The 12,551-nt window shown below is 37.4% G+C and overlaps 1 protein-coding gene and 1 long non-coding RNA gene across 5 annotated transcripts; one reads left to right on the top strand and one right to left on the bottom strand.

Moving 5' to 3' along the window:
- Nucleotides 1-4,439: 4,439 nt before the first annotated feature.
- On the bottom strand, nucleotides 4,440-8,274 carry LOC143118776 (uncharacterized). Of its 3 annotated transcripts, XM_076279875.1 has the most exons (14): nucleotides 8,104-8,274; nucleotides 7,962-7,991; nucleotides 7,813-7,842; nucleotides 7,672-7,701; nucleotides 7,530-7,559; nucleotides 7,388-7,417; nucleotides 7,246-7,275; nucleotides 7,052-7,081; nucleotides 6,914-6,943; nucleotides 6,778-6,807; nucleotides 6,441-6,667; nucleotides 6,066-6,225; nucleotides 4,608-4,721; nucleotides 4,440-4,505 (listed from the first exon to the last, which is right to left on the bottom strand). In XM_076279875.1, the coding sequence occupies exons 1-13, from the start codon at nucleotides 8,108-8,110 to the stop codon at nucleotides 4,612-4,614; spliced, it is 774 nt and encodes a 257-aa protein (XP_076135990.1). In that variant the 5' UTR covers nucleotides 8,111-8,274; the 3' UTR covers nucleotides 4,440-4,505; nucleotides 4,608-4,611. The 3 variants fall into 3 exon arrangements, with proteins under 3 accessions (XP_076135990.1, XP_076135989.1, XP_076135991.1); XM_076279874.1 differs by having other exon boundaries at nucleotides 4,440-4,721; XM_076279876.1 differs by lacking the exon at nucleotides 7,388-7,417 and having other exon boundaries at nucleotides 4,440-4,721.
- LOC143118777 (uncharacterized) lies at nucleotides 4,638-8,048 on the top strand. Of its 2 annotated transcripts, XR_012986213.1 has the most exons (7): nucleotides 4,638-4,757; nucleotides 6,335-6,380; nucleotides 6,567-6,669; nucleotides 7,056-7,075; nucleotides 7,392-7,411; nucleotides 7,676-7,695; nucleotides 7,966-8,048. It is a non-coding gene; the product is annotated as an uncharacterized LOC143118777 (long non-coding RNA). The 2 variants fall into 2 exon arrangements; XR_012986212.1 differs by lacking the exon at nucleotides 4,638-4,757 and having other exon boundaries at nucleotides 6,286-6,380; nucleotides 7,966-8,041.
- Nucleotides 8,275-12,551: the final 4,277 nt, after the last annotated feature.

Here is a 12,551-nt window from a genome sequence, read left to right as displayed (position 1 = left end):
GCAATAATTTGGATCTTGAATATGAGGTAAAAGTATATGTTGTATTAAACAATCTATTAATATCTTTGGTTACTTCTTACACTATAGCATATACATTATGAATGTTTGCATTCAAATCCTAGCATAACGCAATCATTTGTACTACATTTAAAGAAACAGACTCTCTCGAAGATCCTCCAAGAGGAAAAATCATATTCAAATTACAACAGTGAAATCAGGGAAGAGCTATATGGTAAAATATGGTACTTTTTTTTTTTTCATTTTGTATTAGACACTCTTATAGCATACTGGTATAATACATTCTGTATAGAAAAACCTTGTGATACTTCCATGAAGGCAGGCAGATTCCACCGTCCGTTTTGGGGATCACCCCTGTGAATCAAAGAAAAAAAAAGAGTGCATTAATCACTGTTATTTACAGAACTTTATCTCAAGATTTTCATGAACCATTATCATTGAATGATGTTGACAAACATAAAAAATCCACCAGGAGACAAAATATTAGCGCAACACACTCGGAAACCATGACCACCTATGCAGTTATAATAACTTGTAGCTTCTAGTTCTAGATGCTAACGTTACCGGGTAACGTTATCTAAATGACTGTCTGATAGTGCTACTACAACCAGAGCCCGTCTTCTCTGCTACAACCAAAAACACCCAGTAACGTTAAGTTACATGGCTATAATATGAAGCTACCCTGAATGAATTAATAAGATGTTGTTTGCATTATTATTACCGTATGTGTGGCTTGTGAAGAGACTAACATTACTTCAACTGTGTTGGCTAATATTAGCTGACAAACGTTAGCTGCAACCATAGTCTAGGCTACAACCACCATGAAGCATATTTAATTAGCATTGATGCTAGCTATATGGTCTGCTAATGTCAACCAGCTTGGTATGCTCATTTTAGTTTGTTGTAAAAGTTTGTTTTGTTTCTGTCAGCAGTTCATACCCAGTGAACAAAGAACTATGTTTTTATGAGTCTGTCTTTGTGTATATTTAACATGAACAGTAATTGTAAGTTAATGTTAGCTGGAAGAATAACAATGTTTTTTCAAACTTTCAAATAACTGTGCAGCTGTGTTAAAGTCACCCAGGTGCTGGGTAGTGTACTCCACGTCAGGTGGGAGAGAGGAGGGGCGCTGTCCTAAACTATCAACCCAATAAGCTGGGTTACAGAAAATAACCCAACATGAGTAAAAACAACCCCACAAAATGTCCTGACAGCCTCAACCCAACGTTTGGGTTGAGAAAATAACCCAGTATTTCTTAGAGTGTAGGATCTACAATTAGGTGTTAATTAATATTACTACCTAGGTCGAAGTACTCCCAAGTGCTATTGCGCCAGACATTGTAGTTCTCCTGTTTATTCGCTTGGAAAATCGTCACGTTTCATGTTGTGTGCCCTAACATTTTTAATCAACTACTTGTGCAACTGTATTTAGTAGGGAAAACGTGGATGTGTTTGATTAATGCCATCTTACTCTCTCTACGGCCACGGCAGAGCCCGCTAGCATAGCAACATGCTAACACATTCGTGCCACGCACCAGAGCGTTTGAGTGCACATACCGAGGCGGGAGAGGTACGACTCAACTCGTGAAAGTTAAGGTAAGAACATATATTACTACTGATTTTGGGTGGCTTGTTCCTTTAACCTTTGTTGTGCCACGGGGGCGGTGCTTGTCATTCCGAGGTGCCATGAATGCACCATCACACTCAAATGATGTAGGTACACACACATGAGGACCTTGACTCAGACTGCATTACCGTAGGCCTGCCACTCTTCCATATCACCTCTGAAGTAGTACCAAGAATGTAGCTATCTGTTCAAAAAATAAACTGCCAAATAAATAAATGTCGAACTGTTTTATTTCATTGCATGGCTATTGTTGCCCATTGGATGGATTTTAAAACATTATATTGTAACATTAATGATTTGCAAACATTTATTTGAATTATTATCAATTAATAGTGATTGGATTAAGGAGAAAAATAAGATACTTAGAATAACCCATAAATTAGGTCAGCATAACCCAGAGATGACAGTGAAAATAATGTAAATCCTGGGTTGTATAAGATAGCCTACCCAACAATTATGTAGATTTAACCTAACAGTTTTGTTACGATAACCCAATGTTGAACAACCCAAATTTCGGGGCTAATATAACTTAGTGCTGGGCTCGACCATTTACCCAGTGGATGGGTTGAAATTGGGTTGTTTTTAACCCAATGTTTTTTAGAGTGTATCCACCACAGAGTTTAGAATCCATGCTTGATCGACCCCTCAGCCTCCCCCTCCCCTCTGAGCGAGAGAGAGGCACACACACTAGAGATGCGCTGATGGGTTATTATTTCAACCATAACTGCATAGCAAAACTTAATCCATCCAGCATCAGCAAAGTTTTTTGACCAATTTTCAAAACCGCACCCGCCGCCATCTGCTGTGTTTATAATGTATATGGGATGTTTTTAATGTAGCCTATATGGGATGCGGCGCTGCTGACGTGAGGCTAGAAAGCTCTTGCCTGTTCTTTCTAGAAAGACTGATCCAATGCAGCAAATATATTAAAAGGCTAAAGTCCTACATTGGCTATGTTGTAGCCTATATCCCCAGAATATCAGCAGCAAACTCAGTCTCTGTCTCGCAAAACAGTCTCCAAATAAAACGCACATCGGCCTGTTGCCTAGCCTATTCTGTGTGCCAATATAGCCTATCGTCCAAAATGCTTGATTGCATTGCATTCTCCACATTTTTAGCTACATTTTCATGTACCACATCAGCATTTTTGTTCAGTGAATCTTTTGTAAATTGCTTTACAATTACCGTCGGGCCCTTGTCAGCAGCCTTCGGCTTGACTCTTGCCAGCACTCCTTCGTCTTCAACATTCCCTGTAGAATTCTCAATATTTTTGGCCTCAATGTGTCCAGTTACATAGTCTGTCTGTTCTTAGTCTTGGATTTTGTGAAATAAATGTCTAAATATCACCTGTTTGCTGCAGCTTCGGTCTGCACATCCTTTTAAAACAGCATCTTTTTCTCTCTCGAGCATTTAATCTGCTGCCGGCTTGTCTCTCCGCGTCGTCCAAAATGCTTGATTGCATTGCATTCTCCAATTTTTAGCTACATTTTCATGTACCAAATTTTCATGTACCACAACTTGTCAGCAGCCTTCGGCTTGCCTCTTGTCAGTATTCACTCCTTCTTCCGATGTAATTTGAGTCATCTACAAGATGTTTACACACACACACACATTCACCTCAGTAAATAGAACCAACTTGACATTGACTTCAACCTGTGCTATATCCTAGATGAGACTGCCTGGGTTATTTTGTTTCGATATCAAACACATAGTAATTGTAGCCTTCAGGGAATAGGCATTTAAAAGAGAGACAGAGACTGATATGACTCGTATGACTTCTACAAGCTCAATAGCATCCACAGCGGAAAAAAGAAGGTATGGAAAAAAAGTCGGAAAACTTAGAAGGCAAGCAAGCAAGTTTGCGGTTATAATGTGAACATGCACGTTGCACTGTTGTGCGGTGGACTTTCGGAATGAATGGAGTCGGCGTTTCTTTAATATCGAGGCGCTAGTTTGTCCGATCATCATGAATTGCGCTGTCTGTCTGAAAAAGACGCGCTCTCTTCCCATGCAGTCAAAATGAATGGGAGTCTTAAGAACAGGCTCGTCATAGTGTCACCCTGACATGCCAGTGCGTAAAGTAATGTGAATGACTTGTTATTTTATCAAGGATTTCTTTCTTTTTGTAAAAAATAAAGTACAATAGGCATTAATTAGTAGGCCAGCAGCATGTTGAAATTATGTGCCAAATTGCGTTTTTTATTACAATGATAAAATTGTAAAAGGACGTGACCGAAGCTGACCCAGATAGCAAAAGGACGTTGAATCAACATTGAATCACCGTCAGCTGTTCAACATAATCACGTCGAATAAACGTTGATGTCTAACGTCGAATCAACGAAAATTTGCACATACCGTTCTGCGTCGAATCAACGTTGAGAACGTGACAAGAGATGACGGTGTATCGACCCCAGTTCAACCTTTATTCAACTATTTTTATTATTAGGCTTATTATTATTATTTTGGTCTAGATTCTAGAACATCCTGTTTTATCTACAACAGGATAGCAGACTAGCACTCTTACCATACACCATGACTATCCTCTCTCTACCGCCTTCTGACAGGATCATTTTGCTACATAACGTTTGTAGGAGACAAATGCACGTCCTGTATGCTATAAGGATAATAACCTACATCTAAATGGACTTTAAATTAATGCCATATCGACCATTACACCATGCTAAACGCAATTAGGATGGATTACCCAACATGTGTTTTATCAGGCCTACTACAACAGGGTAAGGTTGTTACAACTGATTGGTGATGTTTAGCTTGTTGGCTAATGATAACACAGTTGTGAGGATCAAATAATATTTATTTATTGTTTTCCTTTCTTCAATCTCGTCGTCAATCTTGTTGTCTGTAATACAGAAACAGATACAGAGCCCAATGAATACACCGCATCACATAAAACAAATCGACAAAATTGTCCAGCTGATTAATGACTCAATAGCCTACTTACGCGTCTATTTCCTGGGGACACCTCCTTCCTTCTCGGGAGCGTATTTTAGCCACTTTTTGACCGTCTCCCCGAAAACCAATACTGTGCTTCCGGGAAGCTGTTTCTGGAGTGCCGCTGAAACCGAGCAAAGCAAAGGACATCAAACATCAGGTAAATATCTATACTTCATTGTACGTAGCCATACATAGGCTACAAAAACATTGTATAACATTATACGAAAGTTAAGTGAAAGTTAAGTATGGACGCACGCATGTAGTATAATTCAAAATGCATTGCTTTATGCAGTGTTGGAAAGGTTGCTTTTAAAATGTATTTCACTACAGATTACAGAATACATGCCACCACTTTTTTGGCTACTGCATGCTAGCCCAGTCCCTTAGCCACTACACTACCACCCCCACCCCCCTTCTGTTATGTATAGAAAGTGTCTAGAATGTGCTCAGGAAGTTGCCATTGTGTTGACATGCTTTGCCATAACTGTCTTCAATAATGAATTAGTTCATTCATATCAAATTACATCTAGGGCCTATGCTTTTAGCCATACACTTGGTTCACCTACAGTACAGGCCAAATGTTTGGACACACCTTCTCATTCAATGTGTTTCCTTTATTTTCATGACTATTTACATTGTAGATTCATCAAAACTATTAATGAACACATGTCTTATATTCTAGTTTCTTCAAAGTAGCCACCCTTTGCTCTGATTACTGCTTTGCACACTCTTGGCATTCTCTTGATGAGCTTCAAGAGGTAGTCACCTGAAATGGTTTTCCAACAGTCTTGAAGGAGTTCCCAGAGATGCTTAGCACTTATTGGCCCTTTTGCCGTCACTCTGCGGTCCAGCTCACCCCAAACCATCTCGGGTTCAGGTCCGGTGACTGACCTTCATTTGTTAAAGTAATGATGGTCACTCGTTTCTCTTTACTTAGCTGATTGGTTCTTGCCATAATATGAATTCTAACAGTTGTCCAATAGGGCTGTCGGCTGTGTATCAACCTGACTTCTGCACAACACAACTGATGGTCCCAACCCCATTAATAAGGGAAAAAAATCCACTAATTAACCCTGACAAGGCATAGATGTGAAGTGAAAACCATTTCAGGTGACTACCTCATGAAGCCCATTGAGAGAACACCAAGGGTTTGCAGCGCTATCAAAAAAGCAAAGGGTGGCTACTTTGAGGAATCTAAAATACAGACATGTTTTCAGTTATTTCACACTTTTTTGTTAAGTACATAATTCCATATGTGTTCATTCATAGTTTTGATGCTTTCAGTGAGAATCTACAATGTAAATACTCATGAAAATAAAGAAAATGCATTGAATGAGAAGGTGTGTCCAAACTTTTGGCCTGTACTGTATAACACATAATTGTGCAAACAAAGTATTGTGAAAATATACAGTTTAGAGTATTCAATCACTTGTTCCTTAATGGCACAGCCAACTTTTCAACTTACCAAACATGACATCATGTAGAACGGTATCTTTAAAGGCTCTTTTCTGGCCTTTGCCAGCCCAATTGAATTGGCTGGCCAGGCTGTTGGTCATAGCCTGGCACAGCATTCTCCTTGTGACATTCTCAGCCATGTGGCCGCCCACGAGGGCAAAGAAAGACACCTAACAACACAAAACGGTACACAAAAATAGGGATTAGTTGATCAGCTTGTTTCAATCTGTTATCAATCATGGCTTTCTATGTTTTTTCCCTTCAATTATACAATCCAAGGATAGCAGAAGATATTGCCTGCTGAAAAATAGAGAGCCAAGACGAGGTGGGTTTATAGTCATTCCCTCTAACTAACTCTTACTGCCCTTACAGTTGTAAGCCGTACCATTTTTTTTTTTTCAGAAGGGTCCCGCAGGATTGTCTCTGCCAGGTCAAACCCTTCCGTGTCACTCAGGGGAAACTTTATAGAACATGGTCCTTCTGACTCTCTGTTCCCCATCTCTCTTCTCAGAGCCCTGACCTCCTGTGATAGCTTTGCTATCTCGCCCCTCATGTCTTTGTTCTCATGTAGGACCTGGGCCAGCATCCCCAGGACCTTTGTAATGCCTATATCTGTAAGTACAGTCAGACTTTGCATAAATTAAAATGTTCTTATTTGACTCTAGTGTTATGTTACTTTCACACTGATCACATATAGTTGCTTACTTTTCTCCTTGACTTACCCCTCAATATCTGGCCTGGTTGAGGTGTGTCTAAAACATTGAAATTTCAGTTAACAAGTTGGGTTAAAGATTGGGTTAAAGTTATAAACCCATATCACAGTAATACAATCTGTGCTCATTTCTTTTCCTGACTTACCTAGCATCATGTTGTGTGCACGAGGAGTGTCTAAAACATTGAAATGCCATGTCAGTTAATAAGTTAAAACAATGGGGCTTGTTTAAAGTTATAAACCCATATCACAGTTTATAATCTGTGTTTTTTCCCCTGACTTACCCAGCACTGTGTGGCTTGGATGAGGTGAGTCTAAAACATTGAAATGTCTGGTCAGTCAACAGGTTATACCAGAAGGATTGGGTTAAAGTTACAAACCCAGGGTATATGTAGGAATCATAGAGATGAATTTACTACCTTTTACTACCTTTTTTGTCACAGTTTATAATCTGATTTTATTTTTCTCCATGACTTACCTAGCGTCATGTAGTTTGCACGGGGAGGGTCTAAAACATTGAAATGCCATGTCAGTTAGTAAGTTAAAACAATGGGGCTTGTTTAAAGTTATAAACCCACGTCACAGTTTATAATCTGTGTTCATTTTTCTCCCTGACTTACCCAGCACCGTGCGGCTTGGACGAGGTAAGTCTAAAACATTAAAATGTCATGTCAGTCAACAGGTTACACCAGTGGGATTGGGTTAAAGTTATAAACCCATATCACAGTTTATAATCTGTGCTCATTTTTCACCCTGACTTACCTAACATCATGTTGGTTGCACGAGGAGTGTCTAAAACATTGAAATGCCATGTCAGTTAATAAGTTAAAACAATGGGGCTTGTTTAAAGTTATAAACCCACATCACCGTTTATAATCTGTGTTCATTTTTCTCCCTGACTTACCCAGCACCGTGTGGCTTGGACGAGGTAAGTCTAAAACATTAAAATGTCATGTCAGTCAACAGGTTACACCAGTGGGATTGGGTTAAAGTTATAAACCCATATCACAGTTTATAATCTGTGCTCATTTTCACCCTGACTTACCTAACATCATGTTGGTTGCACGAGGAGTGTCTAAAACATTGAAATGCCATGTCCGTTAATAAGTTAAAACAATGGGGATTGTTTAAAGTTATAAACCCACATCACAGTTTATAATCTGGTTTTTTTTCTTTTTTTTTTTTCTGACTTACCCAGCACTGTGTGACTTGGATGAGGTGAGTCTAAAACATTGAAATGTCTTGTCAGTCAACAGGTTATACCAGAAGGATTGGGTTAAAGTTACAAACCCATATCACAGTTTATAATCTGTGCACATTTTTCACCCTGACTTACCTAGCATTGTGTTGGTTGCACGAGGAGTGTCTAAAACATTGAAATGCCATGTCAGTTAATAAGTTACACCAGTGGGATTGGGTTAAAGTCATTATACATAATATATATATCTATATATACACTATATTGGCAAAAGTATTGAGTCACCTGCCTTGACTCCCACATGAACTTAAGTGATATCCCATTCTTTATCCATAGGGTTTAATATGATGTCGGTCCACCGTTTGCAGCTTTAACAGCTTCAACTTTTCTGGGAAGGCTTTCCACAAGATTTAGGAGTGTGTTTAAGGGAATTTTTGACAATTCTTCCAGAAGTGCATTTGTGAGGTCACACACTGATGTTGGGCGAAGAGACTGGCTCTCAGTCTTCCTGTTCCAACATCAGTGTGCACCAATGCACAAAGTAAGGTCCATAGACATGGATGACAGAGTTTGGTGTGGATGAACTTGACTGGCCTGCACAGAGTCCTGAGCCAGTCATCTCATCCAACATCAGTGTGTGACCTCACAAATGCGCTTCTGGAAGAGCGGTCACAAATTCCCATTGAGTGCCTGTCACTTTAAGATGTTCGTGATTAACACCGTTAAAAGGCTGCTGATGTGTGGATGCAATTCATAAAGTTTTCTACATAGTTAAAATAAAGATTCGTACTGCTAAAAATGATCAGCTAAGTTAGCTAAGTCACGTGGTTAGCATAGTTAGCATGCTAACATGTTAGCATGCTAGTTAGCATTTTTTACAAAACTGCTAAAAATGATCAGCTAAGTTAGCTAAGTCACATGGTTAGCATAGTTAGCATGCTAGCATGTTAGCATGCTAGTTAGCATTTTTAGCAAAACTGTTAAAAATGATTAGCTAAGTTAGCTAAGTCACATGGTTAGCATAGTTAGCATGCTAGTATGTTAGCATGCTAGTTAGCATTTTTAGCAAAACTGTTAAAAATGATTAGCTAAGTTAGCTAAGTCACATGGTTAGCATAGTTAGCATGCTAGTATGTTAGCATGCTAGTTAGCATTTTTAGTAAAACTGCTAAAAATGATCAGCTAAGTTTACTAAGTCACATGGTTAACATAGTTAGCATGCTAACATGTTAGCATGCTAGTTAGCAATTTTAACATAACTGCTAAAAATGATTAGCTAAGTTAGCTAAGTCACATAGTTAGCATAGTTAGCATGCTAGCATGTTAGCATAACTGCTAAAAATGATTAGCGAAGTTAGCTAAGTCATATGGTTAGCATAGTTAACATTTTAACATTGTTAGCATGCTAGTTAGCATAGTAACTTGGTTAACATTATTATCTTTGTTAACATAGTTAACATAACTACTAGCAAAAATTGGAGCCATTCCAACTGTTAGTTATCGTCAACTATCTGCCTAAATAATTTAATCATTTCAATTATCAACCTATTTAACTGTTCAGTCATTCCAACTATATTAAACCTCATCTACCAAGCAAATAATTTAACCATATGAACTCATCATATTTTTGCATTTTCATGCACTGTATTTCCTTCAGGAAATGCTTTTCTAGTTATTATTATTATTCTTCTTCTAACGCACTTAATGCAGCTTCAACCGTTTAACGTAGAAACTTCATTCAAACTATGTTACGTAGGTCTTACTTAGGACATGTGAGCTTTGTATTTTTCAACTTTGTAACTTTTATACTTTTTAAACTATTAATTAAAAACTAATCAAAATTTCCCCATTGACTTAACATTATGATTATGACATCACAATACGGCCGTTAAGCAATTAGAATCCTATGGCAGGTGTTCGGGCCAGCTGCATCAACTGCCAGTCTCAGGCTTTAAGCATACAAACTGGCCCTATTAAGACTACACATCCTGTCCAACTGCTTCCTCTGCCAAAAACTGTTTTCAAAATAAAAGTCCTCACTACAATATTTCACTGTTAAACAATTTAACCCTTTAAACTACTGAACTTTTTAACTGTTCAGCCATTGTAACTGTTACTTGTCATCAACTATGACTCCTACCCACTGTAGCTAGTTAGCATGGTTAGCATAGTTAGCATGCTAGCATGTTAGCATGCTAGTTAGCATTTTTTATAAAACTGCTAAAAATGATTAGCTAAGTTAGCTAAGTCACATGTTTAGCATAGTTAGCATGCTAACATGTTAGCATGCTAGTTAGCATTTTTTACAAAACTGCTAAAAATAATTAGCTAAGTTAGCTAAGTCACATGGTTAGCATAGTTAGCATGCTAGCATGTTAGCATGCTAGTTAGCATTTTTTCCAAAACTGCTAAAAATGATTAGCTAAGTTAGCTAAGTCACATGGTTAGCATAGTTAGCATGCTAGCATGTTAGCATGCTAGTTAGCATTTTTTGCAAAATTGCTAAAAATGATTAGCTAAGTCACATGTTTAGCATAGTTAGCATGCTAACATGTTAGCATGCTAGTTAGCATTTTTTATAAAACTGCTAAAAATGATTAGCTAAGTTAGCTAAGTCACATGGTTAGCATAGTTAGCATGCTAGCATGTTAGCATGCTAGTTAGCATTTTTTGCAAAACTGCTAAAAATGATTAGCTAAGTTAGCTAAGTCACATGGTTAGCATAGTTAGCATGTTAGCATGCTAATTAGCATTTTTAGCAAAACTGCTAAAAACGATTAGCTAAGTTAGCTAAGCCACATGGTTAGCATAGTTAGCATGCTAGCATGTTAGCATGCTAGTTAGCATTTTTAGCAAAACTATTAAAAATGATTAGCTAAGTTAGCTAAGTAAAATGGTTAGCATGCTAGCATGTTAGTATGCTAGTTAGCAAAACTGCTGAAAATGATTAGCTAGGTTAGCTAAGTCACATGGTTAACATAGTTAGCATGTTAGCATTGCTAACATGCTAGTTAGCATAACTACTAAAAATGAAAACATTAGCTAAGTTAACTAAGTTAAGTATTATCCACCTATTTAACCGTTCAATCATTCCAACTATATTAAACCTTATCTACCAAGCAAATCATTTAACCATATAAACTATCCACCTATTTAACTGTTCAGTCACTCCAACTATATTAAACCTCATCTACCTAGCAACCAATATAGTTTGTTTTTACTCTGTATGATATTTTACATCATATTTTTTGCATTTTCATGCACTGTATTTCCTTCAGGAAATGCTTTTCTAGTTATTATTATTATTCTTCTTCTAACGCAGCTAATGCAGCTTCAACCGTTTAACGTAGAAACTTCATTCAAACTATGTCACGTAGGTCTTACTTAGGACATGTGAGCTTTGTATTTTTCAACTTTGTAACTTTTATACTTTTTAAACTATTAATTAAAAACTAATCAAAATTTCCCCATTGACTTAACATTATGATTATGACATCACAATACGGCCGTTAAGCAATTAGAATCCTATGGCAGGTGTTCGGGCCAGCTGCATCAACTGCCAGTCTCAGGCTTTAAGCATACAAACTGGCCCTATTAAGACTACACATCCTGTTCAACTGCTTCCTCTGCCAAAAACTGTTTCAAAATAAAAGTCCTCACTACAATATTTCACTGTTAAACAATTTAACCCTTTAAACTACTGAACTTTTTAACTGTTCAGCCATTGTAACTGTTACTTGTCATCAACTATGACTCCTACCCACTGTAGCTAGTTAGCATGGTTAACATAGTTAGCATGTTAGCATGCTAACATGTTAGCATGCTAGTTAGCATTTTTTGCAAAACTGCTAAAAATGATTAGCTAAGTTAGCTAAGTCACATGGTTAGCATAGTTAGCATGCTAGTTAGCATTTTTTGCAAAACTGCTAAAAATGATTAGCTAAGTTAGCTAAGTCACATGGTTAGCATAGTTAGCATGCTAATATGTTAGCATGCTAGTTAGCATTTTTTGCAAAACTGCTAAAAATGATTAGCTAAGTTAGCTAAGTCACATGGTTAGCATAGTTAGCATGCTAACATGTTAGCATGCTAGTTAGCATTTTTAGCAAAACTGTTAAAAATGATTAGCTAAGTTAGCTAAGTAAAATGGTTAGCATAGTTAGCATGCTAGCATGTTAACATGCTAGTTAGCATAGTTAGCAAAACTGCTAAAAATGATTAGCTAGATTAGCTAAGTCACATGGTTAACATAGTTAGCATGTTAGTATTGCTAACTACTAAAAATGCATTAGCTAAGTTAACTAAGTTAAGTATTATCCACCTATTTAACCGTTCAATCATTCCAACTATATTAAACCTTATCTACCAAGCAAATCATTTAACCATATAAACTATCCACCTATTTAACTGTTCAGTCACTCCAACTATATTAAACCTCATCTACCTAGCAACCAATATAGTTTGTTTTTACTCTGTATGATATTTTACATCAGATTTTTTGCATTTTCATGCACTGTATTTCCTTCAGGAAATGCTTTTCTAGTTCTTATTATTCCTCTTCTTCTAACGCAGTTAATGCAGCTTCA

Source organism: Alosa pseudoharengus, unplaced genomic scaffold (assembly GCF_046254945.1).
Source record: "Alosa pseudoharengus isolate Yale_2024_CS ecotype anadromous, Long Island Sound unplaced genomic scaffold, YU_APseudo_1.1 YU_APseudo_1.1_scf_12, whole genome shotgun sequence".
Lineage (NCBI taxonomy): Eukaryota > Metazoa > Chordata > Actinopteri > Clupeiformes > Clupeidae > Alosa > Alosa pseudoharengus.
This window is presented reverse-complemented; position numbering and strand designations above follow the sequence as displayed.

Excerpts from the sequence above, each read along its gene's own strand:
- LOC143118776 (XM_076279874.1), bottom strand. Across the intron at positions 7,843-7,961 it reads TCCAAGTCACACAGTGCTGG|ACACTCCTCGTGCAACCAAC; the intron begins GTAAGTCAGAAA and ends TCAATGTTTTAG. Across the intron at positions 6,944-7,051 it reads TCCAAGCCACACAGTGCTGG|ACACTCCTCGTGCACACAAC; the intron begins GTAAGTCAGGGG and ends TCAATGTTTTAG.